Here is a 19344-nt window from a genome sequence, read left to right as displayed (position 1 = left end):
GCCAGGACGCAGCGGCAGGCCACTTCTGAGACGCAGAATGATCCTGACTGATGCCCCGACAACTCTCACAGGAAGGGCTGACCAGGATGTGGCGTGGGAGGCGGCAGTGAAGCCAGGGAGGGTGGGTGTGCAAGTCGGGGCTGCGTGGACCCCTCGCAGGGGTGGGCATGGTAGGGGGCTCCTGCCCACTTCAGCTCTCCCTGGCCTGAAGCCACTGGACCCTCTCTTGGCACAGCTGGATCCTTCCTGTCCTGCAGATCTTCGCTTGCATGTCCCTTCAGTGTTACCCAAGCCACAGCAGCCACCGCCGCCGCCAGTTGCTGTCTATCCCCTGTGTTTTCATTTCTTCCTCACCGGTCGGTCCCCTCCTGGAACGTCACTTCCAAGGAGTGAGCCCTGCCTGTCGTGGTCACAGCTGAGTCCCGGCTCGCGGTGGGGCGCGGAAGAGACAACGCTCACCTGTGGATGCCCTTTGACTTCCGCCTCCCAGCGGAGCGCATGGCCGGCCGGGACGTCTGGATGGGGCCCACCTCTGCACCGTTGCCCCTTTAAGCGCTGGACCCGGGCGCACGCGCAGTAGGGCGTTCGGGCGCGCAGGCGCAGTGGGGCGGTGGATGTTTACGGCGGCGGAGGTCGGCGCTGCGTAGCGGGAGGCGGACTGGCGAGGGGCGCCTGAAGAACTGCAGGTGTGGCCCGGCGGCCGATCCCGCGGGCCCGCCGAGCCAGGAGGTACTGAGCCGCCGCCGCCGCCGCCCTCGGCCCGGCCTGCAGCGGGGGATGGGGGGCGGTGCGGCCCCTCGGCGCCCTCCCCGTCTCTCCCTCCTCTCCACCCCTCCCCTTCCCCTGGTCCCGGGCTCCCGGACCCTCCCCCGGGGCCGCCCTCTCCTCTCCGCGTCTTCCTGTCCTCTTCCGCTGCCCCCTCGTTCCCCACCCCCAAGCATAAACACCCCTCCGCGTCCCAGGCGTCTCCCGTCCCCCCTCCCCCCTCCCCGGGGGTCCGCCCGCGTGCGTTCCGGGGGTTCCCGAGGTCTCGCCAGGTGCGCATTGCTTACACCCCTTGGATTGACTTAACTCTCCAGACGCGTAGCTTGTCCCTAATTTACTAAGTAGGAAACATTTGCAATTAGCACGGCAAGTGGAGAGTTACCAAGGTTTGAAACAGGTTGTACCTTTTCAGAAGGTGACAGAGTCTGTTAAGGAAGTATTGGCCCTTCAAGCCTTGGGGACTTAGCTTCAGGCAAGACCTGAAAGAGGTCTTCGGTTGGGAAAGGAGAGCTCGCCGGGCTTTGGTGCGTGTGTTTTGTTTGTGTTTGCGAGGGCCTGTGTCTCCCAAGTTGATGTTTGTATATCAGAGAAGTCCTTTATCTCCCCCCTTTGCTCATGTGCCTGTCAACGTTTTCTTCGTTCGTTTTGGCCAAGGAGGGGCTGAAGTAAACAACTGCATTCTCAGTGTTGGGTAGACCGGCAGGTTCCTATATAAACAAGTCCGAACTTGTGGCTCTGCTGGGAGGAAATAGAGCCATACGCTAGGGTGGGAGGGGCCCTTGGAGATGGTGGGTTTCGGCTCCTGAGACCAGCGCCTGGGCCCCCTCCCTGCTTGTGCTTGGCACGGGACGTCCCTGGCGGGGAGAGACTCCTCGTTCTGACAACGTGTCAGTATTTTCAGTTCCAGTTTTAGAAAGCTTTTTCTTGTGTGTTTAGTAGAAATTATCTCCATCCAACACGTGTTCCACTGGTCTGGCTTTTATCAGGCTCATGTATAGTGTGTATATGGCAGCCTTTCAAGTATTTGGAAAAAAAAAAATCCCTCTGCATTCCTTGTAAGAGTTTTGGTTTTCAAAATGAAAAAAGTCTCCATTTCTTCCATTATTCCTGCGGCAGGAGGTGTGGTTTTGGTTCCTTCTCCCCAGCTCATCTTCCAGCTGAATTACTTTGTCCATGTTGCCCTTAATAAGTAGCCTGATAAACCCAGCGTCGACTTGAATCTTGGCCCCGGATATCAGCGCTGCATGCTGTGTTCACCTGGCCGCTGTCACAGCCTCCTCGATTGTCATTCTGAGACCTTCCGATGTCGGTTCCTGCTCAGCCGTCTCCTCCCTGTGCCCTTACGGCTGGTTTTGGAAGAAGCAGCATTAGAGTAAGGCTTTCTTGTTGGGTGGTGCCCAGTTACTGCGGAGCGGTGAATTCAGGGTCGCAGAGTATAATCGAGTGCAGCATCCGAAAAATGACTTGCCATTACTTTGAAAAATTGAATTTGAGTGGCTTGTAGGTCCAGATTTGGTTTGGCAAGGACATCTCTTAACCTGTTGTTGGTGTTTTTGGTGGCGTTAGGACTGATCACATTGATGGTCAGTAATAAGCAGTGATTGTTTCCAGTGTGAGTGAGTGTTAGATTGCCAGGGAAAGTTAATAATAAATATCAGATCTCACAGGTTATCACGTGCAGCCTACCAGTGGCAGTAGATAGGGTTACCACATAGTTATTTAGTCTGTCATTTTGGATGGAGATTACCAGTGTGTTCATTGGTAAAGAATTTTGCTCCCTTGAGAATTTTTTAAAGCTGTGTTTGGTGTGGGGTAAAGAACATAGGCCCGGGGTTGAATGGCACACACTGGTGTGTGATCATGAGCAAAATAACTTCTCAGTCCCAATATGCCTAATAATGTCGTAAAGCCAAAATGAGGTCGTGACTGGCAGGTGGTGCCTGTAAAAAGGTTGTAGTTAGTTGCTAGTTTTACTAAAAAGCTAGCCTTTGCACGTGGAATAAACTTTCAAAGTGAGGCAAAGTTGAAAATAAGGGGTAAATACTTAGTAGACAATGAAACATACCCAACATATACTTCGTGTTTGCTTTCTGAGGATAGAACATTATACTCTGCGGGCTTCTGGGTGAAGAGGTGGCTTTCAGATCTGCCCTGGAGGATGTGTGGGTGCCAGACATTTCCCTAAAGCAAGCAAACATGACTCAACTTTTAACTAGTGACCCAAATTTTAAGATGACTGTCCAAACCTAGGGGTATAAGCTTTAGCCTCAGAACTAAGTGGCTCATCCAGGATTAAACTTGACCTCATTAGCACTCTATCCCATCTGGCTAAGTTAACTGGCCGTGGGCTGTAACCAGCAAGGGCTCTGAAACCATTTAAAATGGGGTGAGAATCTAATAATTGGAAGATCCCAGTGATTTGGAAGTCTGTTATTCAGCTCTAAAATCTTTATTTTATTTTATATATTTTTTATTTTTTTAATTAAATAAAAATTTTTTATTTTTGGCTGTGTTGGGTCTTTGTTGCTGCGCGTGGGCTTTCTCTAGTTGTGGCGAGTGGGGGCCACTCTTTGTTGTGGTGCACGGGCTTCTCATTGCGGTGGCTTCTCTTGTTGTGGGGCATGGGCCCTAGGGTGCGCGGGCTTCAGTAGTTGCAGCACGTGGGCTCAGTAGTTGTGGCGCGTGGGCTCGGTAGTTGCTTAGTTGCTCTGTGTCATGTGGGATCTTCCCAGCTCAGGGCTCGAACCCACATCCCATGCGTTGGCAGGCGGATTCTTAATCACTGCGCCACCAGGGAAGTCTTCAGCTCTAAAATCTTGACGATGAAGATGGACTCTTCCAGCCATAAAATAGAAGAGCATTTGTATTAAAAGTCCCACCTTTCACACATTTTGTGTCCTTGTGAGAAGTGGAAGATTAGTCTGTGTGGTCGGTGGCTTTCATTCCCGGGGAGATCTCTCCCACCGCAATTGCCAGTTTTGTGTGTGGGGTGTGTGTGTTTGGAACTCTTAGTTGTGGCATGTGGACTCTTAGTTGCGGCATGTATGTGGGATCCAGTTCCCCGACCAGGGATCAAACCTGGGCCCCCTGCGTTGGGAGCGCAGAGTCTTACCCGCTGGACCACCGGGAAGTCAGTGCTGTTTTCTTTTTTCCCAGCAATTTATATCAAATGTTTTGTAAACATTTCCATTTTATTTGAAGTAAAAGTCCCTAGGGGAAGTGTAAAACTGGAGTTGTTTAGGAAGAGTAAAACCTCTCCAGGTGGAGGAGCGTTTTCCCTGTGAACTAGAGCAGGGCCCGTTGTGCTTTGGCAGCTGGCTCAGAGGGGAGCGCGTGCTGTTACTTTGTCCTCTTGAAGGCAGTCGGGAGGGGAGCAGAGTGCACTTTGCCTTGTTGGCGAGCTGGGGAGGCTGTGTAGTAGGCACTGGTACCTCGGAGGAGCTGAGGGGATTCTAGTAGCAGCTCCTCTTGTTCCTGGGCTGTAGCCTCGAGGCGGATGCTGTGTTTGTTACCGTGAGGGGTTTGTCACAATATGTTTCGTGGGGAAGAGGGTTTTGTGGATGTTGTTTTTGCCTGAAATTTGTACATCAGAACGTCCAAATCAGAGATTGAATGGATCGCTTGACTTGATGTTTATGGGTAGGTGGGTTGTGGAGTTGTTAGGTAAAATATAAGACAGCAGTTAAATTTGAATTTCAAATGAACAATGAATAACTTTTTACTATTTGTTGACCTGAATTAAAAAAAATTTTTTTTTTTTGCTTTTGAAGATTTATGTACAAAAAAAAAGGATCTACAGCACTTGAAATATTCAAAGAGGTTGATATTAGAATGATTTTCTAGTAGACATATCTGCTCACTTTTTATGTTTACATTCAATGATTTTTCCATATGTGGATATATACCTGTTAAGATAGATACATATTCAGGATTTCCCTGGTGGTCCAGTGGTAAAGAATCCGCCTTACAATGCAAGGGACGCAGGTTTGATCCCTGGTCGGGGAACTAAGATCCCACATGCAGCGGGGCAACTAAGCCCGGCACCATAAACACTGAGCTCGTGTGCCTCAACTAGAGACCCTGAGTGCTGCAAACTACAGAGCCCACGTGCCCTGGAGCCTGCGCGCCACAACTAGAGAGAGAAAACCCACATGCCACAACTAGGAGAAGCCTGCATGCCGCAATGAAAAAGACCCGACCAAAAAAAAAATCTTAAAAAAAAAAGAGATAGATGTATATTCAAGATGATTTTAATCCTAAATGCTTGACTTTCTAGAATGATGACTTTTAGTAAAGTTTTGAATTCATACTTTAATGATGTTTTTAAGTCGTCAACTATGTTTTAGGTACTGCATGTTCATTTGTATTCAGTCGATATTATAAATTACAAACTTACTTTTGGATGGATGTAATTAAATTTCAAATTTAACTTTTTTTTGTTTTGAATCTGGCATTCTTGGGAGGTGGGGGTAGGGTGGGGGGGGTGAGTGTTGACTAAATATATTCCATCTGTATTACTTTCAGAATCTGAAATTGGTATGTGTTTAGAACTTTTATTGCTCTGCTCTAACCTTTAGTATGAACTGCTCTTTTAAACATTTTAAAACGGCAGCTTTCCGTTGCGTGACCTCGAAGATGGGCGGCGCCGTGAGTGCTGGTGAAGACAACGACGAGCTGATAGACAATCTGAAGGAGGCCCAGTACATCCGCTCCGAGCTGGTGGAGCGGGCCTTCCGGGCTGTGGACCGCGCAGACTATTACCTCGAAGAGTTTAAAGAGAACGCGTATAAAGACTTGGCGTGGAAGCACGGTAACATCCACCTCTCCGCTCCGTGCATCTACTCGGAGGTGATGGAGGCCCTGGACCTGCAGCCTGGCCTCTCCTTCCTGAACCTGGGCAGCGGCACTGGCTACCTCAGCTCCATGGTGGGGCTTATCCTCGGTGAGTCTGGCTCTGTCCCACGTGTGGGAGGGAGAGCCTGCCGGCAGCGTGTCCTTTTGTGGGGACCGAGTCGTAACTGCCCTCGGCCTTCCCGGCCGTCGTCGTGTCCACACGGTCCCTGGGTGGGGGGCGATTGTATTAGTGGAGAAATCCCCGTAAGGGGCAGGAGGGTCCTTCTGCAGCTTTCCTGCCCCCCAGCCTGCATCTCCAACATCTGATCGGCACACCCTCCTTTTGGACAACGGAGGACCTAGAGGTTGTGTAAATCTGGACCTTATGGTCATTTCTCGATTAATACAGTCACGCGGCCTGCCCTGTCATGGTCTCTAAGCTGGGAATAGTTAACTTTAAAGTCCCCTGGAAGTTAAAGTTCTTCCAAGCAGTTTTTGTTTTTGTTGTTTTAATACTAAAAAAGTTAATACTTGTAAGTTGTTTATTTTTAAGTATATTCCAGGGATGGGAAGGATTTCACAAGTTATCTCATTTGAAGCCATTTAGCCTGTTTTCCCAGCTTTGCTAAATATCAAAGCTTTTGGCTTAAGTATCTTAACATCGTTACCAGGTCAGTGTAAGATTCCGAATATTGGCGATTTCAAGTAATAACGGCTTTGAAGTCATGTTTAAATCATTAGCGGTCCATCACAACATTGTTTGTTTGTGGTTGATACAGGCACCTAAGAAAATCTTAGCAGTAACAGTTGCTTTTTGTGGATATGGAATGAAACTTTTGGTTTCTTTATAAGTTCATATACTTTAGAATTTGCTGAAGTTTTGAGATTCTCATCATCTGACTTTAGGCTATAAATTGCTACCCTCAGATTATTAAATGTGAAGTTTTTTTTTTTTTTTTTTTTTTTTTTTTAAGCTAAATGCTCTTTGAACTTAACTTGTCTTGGATTGAAACTGCTTTGCAAAGGGAGCCCGGGTTATTCATCATTCTGGAATTAGTGAATTGTAATTCCCTCTGCTGGAGCTGAAAAATTGGAGGAGCTAAGGATAAGGTGGTCAGGTTATCAAACTGATTAGATTAGAAATGCTACTGAAAAGAAATGAAATGCTCAGGAAAAGATGACTTAAGTAAACCTCAGCTGACCTGCTGCACTTGATGTTGTGTAGAAGTTATAAAGAAATGGCTTACAGTTGATGCTGTTGCTTGTCTTTTCTGAGTCCCCTCTTTCTTGGGAATTTCACTAGATACTAGGGGAGGAGAGTTCTGAAGGAAGGAAAGCTGTGTTTTCGGCTGCAGTGGACACTGCGTGCTGCTTTTATGTATTTGAAGGTGGTAACTTGAGAGTTTGCGTTCACGGGTAGACATCTTGGATCTGCAGGGAGAAAGCTGCGCACACTGGACCGTTTTCGCTGTCTGGATGCTGTGTGTCCTGGGCCTCCCTGTCTGGTTCACTCAGCCGTGACGGTGCTTCGTGCAGGTCACTGCAGAGGTGAAAACCTTGCTGGCCTCCCAGTGCCTGCAGATGTGAGGCTTGAAGTGTTCCATCCGACTTAGGGGTTCTTATTCTCTGACCGCAGCCTTTCTGCCCGGCTCTGAACCGTGCCGCCTTTCTGCCACGTTCCTGTGCTCATTCAGTGGCTCCACACCTTCGCCGAGGGCGCTCCCTTCTAGAGGTTCCAGTTGGCGGTGGGGAGGATGCAGCACTTGTCAGCTTAACCTGAAAGTGTCGTGTGATGTCGTGTGATGCTCTGCTTGGGGGGCCTTGTGGGACTAGTTTCAGGGTTGTGTCTTTGGTGCCACCATCCTGATCGCCCCCGCCCCCTGTACTCCCTCCCCTTTTAGTTTTCTTCTTATTGGGGTGGGTCAGGGGATATGTGTTTTTACTCTGGTGTGGAGCTTCTTGGGAATAGGAAGTGTGTCCTCAATAAGTGTCTAACAAAGGTGAGGGGCTAATGAGAACATGATGAGTGGGGAAAAAAGGCAAGTTTTCTTGGTCTCTGGCAAGTGACCAAGAGAGCAGTGGGGATGGAAATGGAATAATGTGGATGTGATATAAATACTGGAAATGTGACTTCGCAAGTAGGCTGTGTTTTTTTTTTTATAACTATGTTTATTCTTTTTTTATGATATATTTTTAATTTATTTTATTTATTTATTTTTGGCTGCGTTGGGTCTTGCTGTGCACGGGCTTTCTCTAGTTGCGGCGAGCGAGGGCTACTCTTTGTTGCGGTGTGCGGACTTCTCATTGAGGTGGCTTCTCTTGTTGCAGAGCACGGGCTCTAGGTGAGTGGACTTCAGTAGGTGTGGCACATGGGCTAAGTAGTTGTGGCTCGCGAGCTCTAGAGCGCAGGCTCAGTAGTTGTGGTGCACGGGCTTAGTTGCTCTGCGGTATGTGGGATCTTCCCGGACCAGGGCTCGAACCCGTGTCACCTGCATTGGCAGGCGGATTCTTAACCACTGAGCCACCAAGGACACCCGTAGGCTGCGTTTTGATGAGAGAATGTTTTAGCAGCAGCTCTGTACGTGACAGGTGTCGAGAAAGGAGAGCGCATGAGTCATCCAGCAGAGGCAGGGAGGCCTGGGCCTGGGGCCAGGCTGCTGCACCAGGAAGGGGCCAGATGAACCAAGTGGCAGAATGCAAAGCTGTGGGTGCACAGATGGTTGCATTTACCAGTATTTCTGTTGGACTGTAGGGTTGAATGCTGCACTGTGACTTTATATGTGTGTTTTTTATAAGATTTTTTCGATGTGGACCATTTTTAAAGTCTTTATTGAACTTGTTACAGAATTGCTTCTGTTTTATGTTTTGGTTTCTTGGCCACGAGGCGTGTGGGATCTTAGCTCCCCAACTAAGGATCGAACCCGCACCCCCTGCATTGGAAGGCGAAGTCTTAACCACTGGACCACCAGGGAAGTCCCTGTATGTCTTTTAAATATAAAGCCCTATGTGCCCTGTTCATTTTCCCATGCAGATTTTTTTTAATTGAGGTATAACTTACCCGTAGTAAAGTAACAAGTGTGAAGCGTGGAACTTGGTGAGTTTTTACATCCACCTCCATGTAAGCACCACCCAGAACAAGATGCAGAGTAGAGTCTGTGCCCCAGAGGTTCTCATGGCCACCGCCCCATAGCAGGACCCCACCCCTCCAGAAGGGGGAGGATGCTCACCTCCATCACACAGATGAGCGTTACCTGTTTTGACCTTCATACAAATGTTTTTATTTTAATTTAATTCAATTTAATTTATTTTATTTTTTAATTTCTGTTTTGCATTTTTTTTTAAAATTTATTTTTGGCTGCATTGGGTCTTCGCCCCTGCGCGAGGGCCCTCTCCAGCTGCGGTGGCCTGTCCTGCTGCGGAGCACGGGCTCTAGGCACGCGGGCCCCAGCAGTTGCGGCATGCAGGCTCAGCACCTGTGGCTCGCGGGCTCCAGAGCACAGGCTCAGCAGCTGTGGCACATGGGCCCAGCTGCTCTGCGGCATGTGGGATCCTCCCGGATCAGGGCTCGAACCCGTGTCCCCTGCACTGGCAGGCGGACTCCCAACCACTGCGCCACCAGGGAAGCCCTATTTTTATTTTTTATTTTTAAAAAATTTTTGGCTGCAATGTGTCTTCGTTGCTGCACGTGGCTTTCTCTAGTTGTGGCGAGCGGGGGCTGCTCTTCATTGGGGTGCGTGGGTTTCTCATTTCGGTGGCTTCTCTTGTGGAGCACGGGCTCTAGGCACATGGCTTCAGTAGTTGTGGCACGCGGGCTCAGTAGTTGTGGCGCACGGGCTTAGTTGCTCCACGACACATGGGGTCTTCCCAGACCAGGGCTCGAACCCGTGTTGCCTGTGTTGGCAGGTGGATTCTTAACCACTGCGCCACCAGGGAAGTCCGACCTTCATACAGATGGATTCTTACAACACAGAGATTTAATGAAGCTGTTTGTGTCAATAGTTCTCACCGAGATTTAACCCAGAGGCATTTGTATGTGGAGGAAGCACTTTCGTCAAGTGGGCTCCTCACTTTTCTCACAGCTTTATTTCCAGTTACTGATAAATTTCTTTTGATTAAAAAAAGTTTCATTTTGATTTTGGAATTATAGTTTTATTTTGATGATGATTAAAACCTATTTTGTGAAATTAAACACCACATTTGAGTGTTTGGGGAGACCTTTGATGGAAAACAGGCCTGTGTCCACTTTCATTTGCAAATACATGTTTCTTCTTTAATTCATTAGTGGCACTTTGAACTCTTGGTTACGGGCCTTGGCTTTTTTACATTTTCAAATGATTCCTTAGAAGTTTGAGGACAGGGAGGTCCAGGCTTTAGGAAGCTGTGAGAAAGAGTATTGATGATGTGGTGAGCAGAGGCCAGCCTGCATATTTAAATATTGGGTTGGGTGATTTAGGCCCAATAACGTGTATTTCTGTAATTATACATGCCAAATCAAATGTGTTGTAGTCTATGAAACAGAAATAAAGAGTAGGGGTTCTCGCCCTAATTCTACATGTTTCCTTATCCTGAAACCTTTTAGGTCCTTTTGGTGTGAACCACGGGGTGGAGCTCCATTCAGATGTGACAGAGTACGCGAAGCAGAAGCTGGACTTTTTCATCAGGACAAGTGACAGCTTCGACAAGTGAGATCAAATCCGTCCGTGGTTCTGGGTGTCAGTTATAACTTCAACTTTGGATTAAAAGGAAAGAAATCAGTTTATTACTGTTCGTGTTCCAGGAAACATGATTAAACTGTGGCAGGAGAGTCAGGGATATGTGTGTATCTGTTCTAGTTATTCTTAAAATATTTTGTGTTTTTAAGGGCCTTAAGTTATTTATTTATTTATTAATTTTTATTGTTTTTACGAATTTATTTATTTATTTATGGCTGCATTGGGCCTTCGTTGCTGTGCGTGGGCTTTCTCTAGTTGCGGCGAGCAGGGGCTACTCTTCGTTGCGGTGCGTGGGCTTCTCATTGTGGTGGCTTCTCTTGTGGTGGAGCACGGGCTCTAGGTGCACGGCTTCAGAAGGTGTGGCACGTGGGCTCAGAAGTTGTGGCACGCGGGCTCAGTAGTTGTGGCTCACGGGCTCTAGAGCGCAGGCTCAGTAGTTGTGGAGCACGGGCTTAGTTGCGCCACGGCATGTGGGATCTTCCCAGACCAGGGCTCGAGCCCATGTCCCCTGCATTGGCAGACGGATTCTTAACCACTGTGCCACCAGGGAAGTCCAAGTTTTTAAATTATGATACCTGAAGGTAATTTCTCACCAGTATAAGAGAACAAATAGAATGTTCATTTTTCCCAGTTTTCGTGTTTCCAATGGAGACAACATTTTATCACCTACTTGTTTGTAAAATGGAATTGTTGCATTTGTCTTTATCTTTTTATTTTAAATTTATTTATTTATTTTGGCTGTGCAGGCTTTCTAGTTGTGGCGTGCGGGCTTCTCTAGTTGTGGTGCGTGGGCTTAGTTGCGGTATGTGGGACCTTAGTTCCCTGACCAGGGATCAAACCCGGGTCCCCTGCGTTGGGAGCACGGAATCTTAACCACTGGACCACCAGGGAAGTCCCACATTTGTCTTTAAATGGCACCATGTAGCTAGCTCTTGCATTTTAAAACAAAGCGTTAAAGTTCTTATTTTAAGGATTAAAATTTTTAGAAAAACCAAATATAATTTTCCCTCTTTTTACTCGGTTAGTAGATCTTGAATAAGATAATAAAGATATAAGATAATAAAATAAGATAATAAAAATAGCAAATAGTGATGCTTGGAGCTTGGGTGAATTTAAGCTTGGATTGCGCTTATGATATTGACTTTCATAATATTTTGTTTGGAATTTCTAGGGTTCTGATTATTGCTAGTATAATTCTTTCTGAAGCCTGACGTCCAGCTTCTGCCTCTAATTTTGCTATGTTGCTGTGGGATTGTGTAATGAAAACATACCCATGTTTAGCGTAGATGTACCATGTAGACTTGTTACAATGTGATATATTTAGTTGTGGAAAACATTTTTTGCTTCAGGTTTGACTTCTGTGAACCCTCCTTCGTTACTGGCAATTGCCTGGAGATTTCTCCAGATTGTTCTCAGTATGACCGGGTGTACTGCGGGGCAGGCGTGCAGAAAGAGCACGAGGAGTACATGAAGAGTCTCCTCAAAGTCGGGGGCATCCTGGTCATGCCGCTGGAAGAGAAGGTCAGGTCCCCTCGTAACCGACGGTTTTGCACACTTAACTGTCTGCCAAGGTCGGTTCCGGGGAGTTGACATGCACTTTCCTTCGTAACTCTTGTAACAATGCCCTCCATTCCACTGATGAGGAGACAGGCCGTAGAGACGGCCAAGGTGGGGCAGGTCCTGACTTGGGCGGGCATCCCAGAGCCTGCGCTGGAAGGCTGACCTGCCTCCCTCTCTCTCCTCCTCCTCTTTTCTGTCCTCTCCCCCTCCTCCCCCCGCCCCCCCTTAGCTATTCTTTTATGCTTTTTCTAGTACTAGAGTCACTGTACACATAAAAAAAATTATTAGGGTAATTCTATTTTGGTAGCTAGTCTAATTGTTAAATTCCATGGTGGCGGGTACTTTACAGAATCCCTTGCTTAGTGGGAATCTTGTCCAAGTCTACTTGGCTATGCATGTTTCTGTATGTTTTAGATACTGTGTTTCATTGGGAAAACCAGATTGTAATAAATGAGCAACCTCTCCGTCACAAACAACTAGGAAAAACAGAAATGATAAATGTTAGGAGATTGTGCGTTTTGGTGAAATTTTCTTCAGTCTTAAAATATTAGCATTAAATTCATTTTGTGTGAAAAGTAATTACTTATTTTAGAAAATCCAGAAGATACGAACATTAAGAAAAACGGTTCCCAGTCCCTAACGACTGCTAGCCTGTGATTCTTGTAGCCCTCTCCTCTTAGTTTGTATCCTTTCAAAAAGGTTATTGTACACTAAGGTGTTTTACTTAACAGAGTTTGTGAATATAATTTTAAGTTACTTAATATTCCACATCATCATTTTTTAGTGCTTATGTGGTAGCCGGTTGAACCATTGACCAGTTAATTATCTGGCTCCTATAATCAGACATTAGGTTGTATGTCGTTTTTATTGTTATTTACTGTTATGTAAAGACTGTAGTGAATGTCCTTAATAAAAAAAAAAAAAATTCTTCAATATTTCAGTTTGTATCTGCAAAAGATAAGGGCTGTGTGTTTTTAAACTTCATAACAAAACCATTATCAACCTAAAAATATTAATAGTAATTCCTTAATATCTTGAAATGTCCAGCTAGTGTTCAGGTTTTCCTGATTATCTCAAAATCAGATTGAACAGCTTATTTGAAGGAGGCTCCATTTAGGGCTGTGCACTGTACTTGGTGGATTATCTCTTCAGTGTTGTTAATCTCTTAAGTTTTCCTTCTTTCTTGCAATTTATTTGTTGAAGAAGTCAGGTCATTTGCCTTAGAGAGGTTCCTGCTGCTGTTCAGTGGGGGCAAGATGGTCTTTTTCCAGTTCCCACCCTCCAGAAACCACAGCCCAGGACTCAGTCTAGGCTGAAGCATCGCAGCTGGTTGTGTGGGTCTCTAACGACTTGTACTTGAGAATCACCCCATCTCCTTACGTTTCCCCTGCCACGCTGACTTTTTTTGTAGAGTCCAAGAAAGTTGTCTCATCAGAATCCCCACATTCCTTCTCTGATTGTTTCCTCTTGTTACCCGTTAACTTCTTTCCCTGTTATATATATTTTCTGTACTAGAGGCTTGAGTATATTTGCAAGAATATCATTAAGTTATGTGTAATTCTTGTCACATCGCATTAGAGGCCCATATTGTCAGGTTCTTTTCATTATTAGTGTCTGTGTTTTTTTAGGTTGTATATAGGAATGATTATATTTAAATAGATACTACCAGTAGTCAAATCTTTTGAATGTTCTCGTTTTTGTCTTTGGGATAGTTGACTAAGATAACTCGCACTGGCCCTTCTGCTTGGGAAACCAAAAAGATTCTGGCTGTTTCTTTTGCGCCACTGATCCAGCCCTGCCACTCAGAGTCGGGAAAATCAAGACTTGTCCAGTTACGTAAGTATGAAGATTCTTACTTACTTTTTAGATCTTTTTACTCTCGTTAGAATTTGAAGAGAAATAAAATTCATAAGAAACCTTTTAATGTTAAAGAACACTTTTCCACCCATTGAAGCCTTTAAAGTTTTACAAGTGATTTTTTAAAAAAATCACTCAAAAAATTATAGTCTACTTTTAGCCTCTTTTGGGTTATTTTAGGATGTTTGTACTTGATATTCAAGGACGAAAAGGACCCTAGAAAGAAAGAAAAGGGAAGAGAAGCCGGAGCAGAGGCGCGTTGGCCGTGAGCTGGGCGTCCCTGGTGCGCGGGGCACGTACGCCGGGGACGTCCAGGGTTAGGCTTAGGGTTAGCAGCCTTTGGCTGCTCTGTGTTATTTGAAGCCACGGGATGGATGTCAAAACAAGGATTAATAGGCATAAGCGGAGAGGAGCTCGCCAGAGTGGGGGTCGTGGGAGCATGAGGTGGGCAGGTGGGTTAGACCCGAGTTTATCATGTAGGTGGTAGAGTCCATCCCATGTTTTAAATAGAAGATGTGGGGACTTCCCTGGTGGCTCAGTGATTAAGAATCCACCTGCCAACGCAGGGGACACGGGTTCGAGCCCTGGCCCGGGAAGATCCCACATGCCGCGGAGCGACTAAGCCCGTGCGCTGCAACTACTGAGCCTGCACTCTAGGACCCGTGCGCCACAACTACTGAAGCCCGCGTGCCTAGAGCCTGTGCTCTGTAATAAGAGAAGACACCGCAATGAGAAGCCCGCTGCACCGCAACGAAGAGTAGCCTCCGCTCACCGCGACTAGAGAAAGCCCGCGCGCAGCAACGAAGACCCAACGCAGCCAAAAAATAAAAAACAAAACCCCCCCCAAAAAGCTCTAAATAGAAGATGTGGCACCTCTGTATTCTGGATTCCCTGGTGGTCAGGGGAGGATGAATTTGTCAAATGTGTGCTCCCTGAAAATCCCACCGGAATGGGTAGGCAGGCACTGCCCGCAGGCGGGGAGGGCACCGCCTTCCAGGGCCCCTGCAGAGTTTCCGAAGGTGAGGTCACAGGTGGGATCTACGACAAGTGTCTTGATCATGCCTGGGTAAGAACCTTGAAGACGTGGAGGGTACCCCGAGATGTGGGTTCTGAGGCCAGGGCTTCAAAGCAGACGTGGCACAATAAACAATTTCGATGCTATTTAGGGCTCCTGAAGTGAACTTGTAATTTTATCTCCCGGACCAGAGGTTCTTAGACGAGTAGAGTCATGTTGACGAGGGCAGTGCACATCGAGGCCCGGAGCATGTGGTCGTGTGCTGCACAGGGGATGGGGTCGGCTCTCGGGTGGACGGGTGAGCGACCAGGCTGCAGGCAGGAGCTGGTCAGGAGGCCGCTGGGATCTTCCAGGCAAGAGACAAAGACTGAAGCTAAGACACTGAGCTCTACAGTGGCAGGGACTTCGGAGGCATGTAGGGCCTTTTTGAGGAAGGATGTGGGCCTGAGGTGGCTGGCATGTTATAGAGGCGGGTCTGCAGGAGGCTCTGACCCCAGCAGCACTGGCTTAGAACCCGGGGAGCCTTTGGCTGCTCTGTGTTATTTGAAGCCACGGGATGGATGTCAAACCAAGGATTAATAGGCCTAAGCAGAGAGGAGCTCGCCAGGCTGGGTGGAAGAGGAAGAGGCAGCAGGGGAGACTTGGGCCAGGGGATGAGGTGGCCCCCACCGATGGCGCCTCGGGGTGAGCCGGAGAGGCCAGAGCTGGCCGTGGGAGGTCTGAGAAGGCATCCTGGGGGCAACAGCAAGTGGATGCCGTGGTGGGGGCGTGAGGAGCGGGCGAGTGCAGGGCCCCGTGTCCTGACAGGGGCGGGGAGGGTGCTGCGAGCCTGGGGCGCCTTCAGGGCACAGGGCGCTGAGCAGGTTCTGCTCGGGCCTCTGGTGCTGGTAAGAGATGCGGGCAGCAGAGGAGCCCTCCGTATAGTTCGGGTTGTTACTTTTCGGAGAAGTTAGGTTCAGGGGGGTAAAGAGTGATGCTGACTTTCAGTGCAATGGGTTTAAACACATGACCCCTAATGACTCTCCTCCCCTCAGAAAAGCCCTTATGTTGCCACGTGTGCATTGCCTACACATCTGCCTAAATTGAGGTTTAATTGCCAGATTTCATTTTTCCTTGGTGTGCTTCGGGATTTTCGTTCTTAAAAATGTTTTGGAACTGCTTTTTCTCTACTTTAATAAAAAAGGAACAAATTCTTAAATTTCTGAAATACTGTGAAAATATTAAAACAGATAAAAGAATTGTAGAGCCATGTGGTCACTGTATTTCTAGTGGATGAGACAATGCATCACTGAACACGGCAAATAGGGAAATGAAGCCAGTTGTCAAAGAACCAAACGCTGTAATCCTGGTTCTTATTCTTCCATTGATTGATTAGCCAAGCAGTACTGCTTCCTTTTCTTATCTGATTTAAAGGTCAGCGCATTTGAAACTATCTTTTGAAAAATACCATATGAATGCAAATTAGAGTATAATTAACATTTGCCTACAACACTGTCCTATTCTTGTAATGTGTTTGTAAATACGCCAGTAAATGAAAATGTGGTTAGAATTTTCTCAGGTGTCTAGACCTTGTGGTGTCACGAGGGTGAGGCTGACGGTCTCGCTCTCTGCACAGCACCCCTGGCGGTTCGCAGCCTCCAGGACCTGGCACGCATTGCCATCCGGGGCGCCATTAAGAAGGTCATCCACCAGGAAGCTGTGAACAGAAACGGGAACGGACTGAAGAACACTCCCAGGTTTAAACGAAGGAGAGTTCGCCGCCGCCGAATGGAAACGATTGTCTTCTTGGACAAAGAGGTGTTTGCCAGTCGGATCTCCAGCCCCTCTGATGACACCAGCTGCGGAGACCTGGGAGAGGAGCGGCAGGAGGAAGAGGCGACGACCCCGCCGGACACCAGGCCAGAGCCCCCGGTGAACTTCCTGCGTGAGAAGGTCCTGAGCCTCCCTCTGCCAGATCCCCTGAAGTACTACCTGCTTTATTACAGAGAAAAGTAAGTCTGTGGTCCAGGGGAGGAGGCCAAGCCTTCCTGGAGGGCCGCCCGCAGCAGGTGCACTGCAGAAGGAAGGGGCTCCCGCTGTGCATCTCGTCTTCTCGTCTGTCCTTGACTGTCCTGTAGAGTTTTCATCCAGCGGTCTCATTTCTGTAAACACAGTCTGACAAACATAAGGTGCAAGGGAGAATGTTGTCTCAAAAGGGCGAGAGTCTCCTGGAGGAGGGGTTGACTTCACACTCTCAGGAAATGCTGAGGTCTGCACGTGGAGGTGGCCTGGAGACCGTTTCTTACACAAGGTACACATGTCTGCATCAGAAAGGAAAACTGAAGTTGAAATTAACCTGTGTTTCTTATAAAAGGTGAGACAAAAAGCACAAGTTGGTAAGTGTATAGAATCTTTTCTGAGTGGGACATGCCTATGTGCAAGTTTGAATTTTACGGTATCAACCTCTTAATTACTGGCACTGAGTAATTAAAAGATTTATTAAAAGATTAATTAAAAAGATTTAACTAAATCTTTTAGTTATCTGGAACGTGGATACTTGATTGAAAAGCCCTCTCTTACTTTAAGTAAATTAATTACATCTTACATGAGTTGTCAATTGTAATTTTAAAAAAGAAAAATTGTGATGGGGAGAGGAATGAACGTATCAAATTGCCAGATGTCTTTGTGGAATTGCAAAAAAATTCCAAGGAATTTTTTTCTGACACCTTTTGTTACCTTTAAAAGAACCAACATTGAGTAATCCCCTCAAAGAAAGTCCTGAAGAATGAAACAAGTGTTGTGTGGTAAGTAATGAGCTACATTACTTTTGCCCCAGAGACAGAGAGTACTGTTGACTCAACTTTAAATACAGTCACGGTGTCTAAGGCTCAGTCCTCAGAGCAGTTGGGAAGTACTGGCTGCAGGAAATGGATTGGGGACGATGTAGACGGCCTGTGGGTTGGTTTTTTTTTTTTTTTCAGTTGGCTATTTTTCTGTAATCACATTACAGTACTGATTCATAGATTTTATCTTTTGTAATTCTGGAGAAAAATATTTGTTAGTTTTGTAATTTTTCCTAAGAACAAACGTGTGTTTAGTACATTGCATTTGAACAGTTTCACTCAGAGTGACTTGTGGAATCCACCTTCTCCAGCGCTGTGTGTTGAGAGCTTCCTCTCTTATCAAGTCATGGGTCTAGAAGAAGAGGCCGTCCTTTTAGTTAGGTGGCAGGATGTTTACAAGTGACACTGCTTCTTCCAAAACATTGGTTCTTTTCAGACTTTTCAGTTTTAACCAAAGGCTAGTATAAAATGTTAACACTAAACCCCAAATCAGAGTGCTGATGGAGGATTAATCATCCAGATTGTATGATTAATTTTATCTCTTAGCCTCTCAGGTGTTGCTGGATTTCAATGTCTTTGTGGTTTTACCAGCTTCGCTGAGTTCTGGTTATTTTGTTTTGCCATTTATGCTTTTTTTAAGTAACTGAGTCATTTTATCACAGAATACTGTGTGCACACATAGCTGGGAAAGCGTGTATATTGCCCTAAATTGGTACAGTTAAGTTATTGTAAAGAAGGGTTTCTTCATAGTTGTGTTTACCTGCCTTTAACTGAAAGTCAAGCCTCATTCTCTCAGAGAGAAAAGCATGAGTCACGTTTACTTGCTAAGACTTCAGTTTGCAGATCTTGTTGACGTTATTCTAATTGATTTGTAGAGACCTCTGCAACGCGTGGACATTTTTGGACATGATATCTGAAATATTTTTTATTAGGTGGCTTGACTAAATGTTTTTCTGTAATTGTATATGGATTTCCTTTTTTTTCAACCACATTTGCCTTTATGCGAGATTGTAAAAACTCTTTACAACGCATAAGACATGTTTTCCCCTATATATGTTAAACCTTTCCTAACATTTTGTATTTACATGTTGGTTTGTGACTTTTAAACCAGAATTTGGTTACAAAGTATATATATAGATATTGAATATAATATATGTGAAATAATTTGGTATTGATCTATCTAATAAACATAAAGGAGAATCATCAGTGAGTTTCCCTGTGTGTCAGCATCTTTCTCCAGAGTCAGTCTGAGACACTACTTTCTGTTTTCAAACAGGTGAATTATATATATAGTCTGTGTTGTCTGCAAGCTCTATATTGTAAACCACATTCTAGACAATGGCTGACTTTTATGTTTTGATTAGTCTGTATTTTTATATGTGACTTTCGACTTGAAAGTAGTACAGCCATAGACATGTGCAAAACAAACAACACATTTATAAATATTAAGTATATAATGTAGAAATCAGCTGTGTATTTAAAAATATTTTTGCCCATCTGGAACTTTCAGGGGATTAATGCAAGAAATATGAAACAAAGGTTTTAATGAACTGATATACAAAAGATACCAATAAAGGTAGTTAAGACACTTTAGCTTTCTTGGCATTGCTTCTGTTTCCGGTGTGGAATTAAAATTCTTGGCTACATTTTTTTCCAAAAAATTAGAATCATGTGCTTTCTTTCACCTTTTGTATTATTGCTGAATTCTGTACCATTCTAGCACAGCTAGGGGAGGCATGATGTGTGATTAAACACAGGAAGTTGGAATAGACAAAGTCTG

General features: G+C 46.0%; 1 protein-coding gene across 3 annotated transcripts; it reads left to right on the top strand.

The window, feature by feature from the left end:
- The first annotated feature begins 615 nt into the window (after positions 1–615).
- Positions 616–19137, top strand: PCMTD2 (protein-L-isoaspartate (D-aspartate) O-methyltransferase domain containing 2). 3 transcript variants are annotated; one of them, XM_061208693.1, is made up of 6 exons: positions 616–729; positions 5378–5707; positions 10178–10280; positions 11660–11831; positions 13583–13706; positions 16358–19137. In XM_061208693.1, the coding sequence occupies exons 2-6, from the start codon at positions 5401–5403 to the stop codon at positions 16735–16737; spliced, it is 1086 nt and encodes a 361-aa protein (XP_061064676.1). In that variant the 5' UTR covers positions 616–729; positions 5378–5400; the 3' UTR covers positions 16738–19137. The 3 variants fall into 3 exon arrangements, with proteins under 3 accessions (XP_061064676.1, XP_061064678.1, XP_061064677.1); XM_061208695.1 differs by lacking the exon at positions 16358–19137 and adding an exon at positions 14385–15940; XM_061208694.1 differs by lacking the exon at positions 16358–19137 and adding an exon at positions 14294–15940.
- Positions 19138–19344: the final 207 nt, after the last annotated feature.

The sequence above is a fragment of the Eubalaena glacialis genome, chromosome 13, assembly GCF_028564815.1.
Source record: "Eubalaena glacialis isolate mEubGla1 chromosome 13, mEubGla1.1.hap2.+ XY, whole genome shotgun sequence".
Lineage (NCBI taxonomy): Eukaryota > Metazoa > Chordata > Mammalia > Artiodactyla > Balaenidae > Eubalaena > Eubalaena glacialis.
The sequence above is the reverse complement of the archived record's forward strand: the minus strand, read 5'-3'. Positions and strand labels throughout refer to the sequence as shown.

Coding starts and splice junctions, on each gene's coding strand:
- PCMTD2 (XM_061208693.1), top strand. CDS start 5,401: ATGGGCGGCGCCGTGAGTGCTGGTGAAGACAACGACGAGCTGATAGAC. Junction 5,708..10,177: donor CATGGTGGGGCTTATCCTCG/GTGAGTCTGGCT, acceptor GAAACCTTTTAG/GTCCTTTTGGTGTGAACCAC. Junction 11,832..13,582: donor TCATGCCGCTGGAAGAGAAG/GTCAGGTCCCCT, acceptor TCTTTGGGATAG/TTGACTAAGATAACTCGCAC.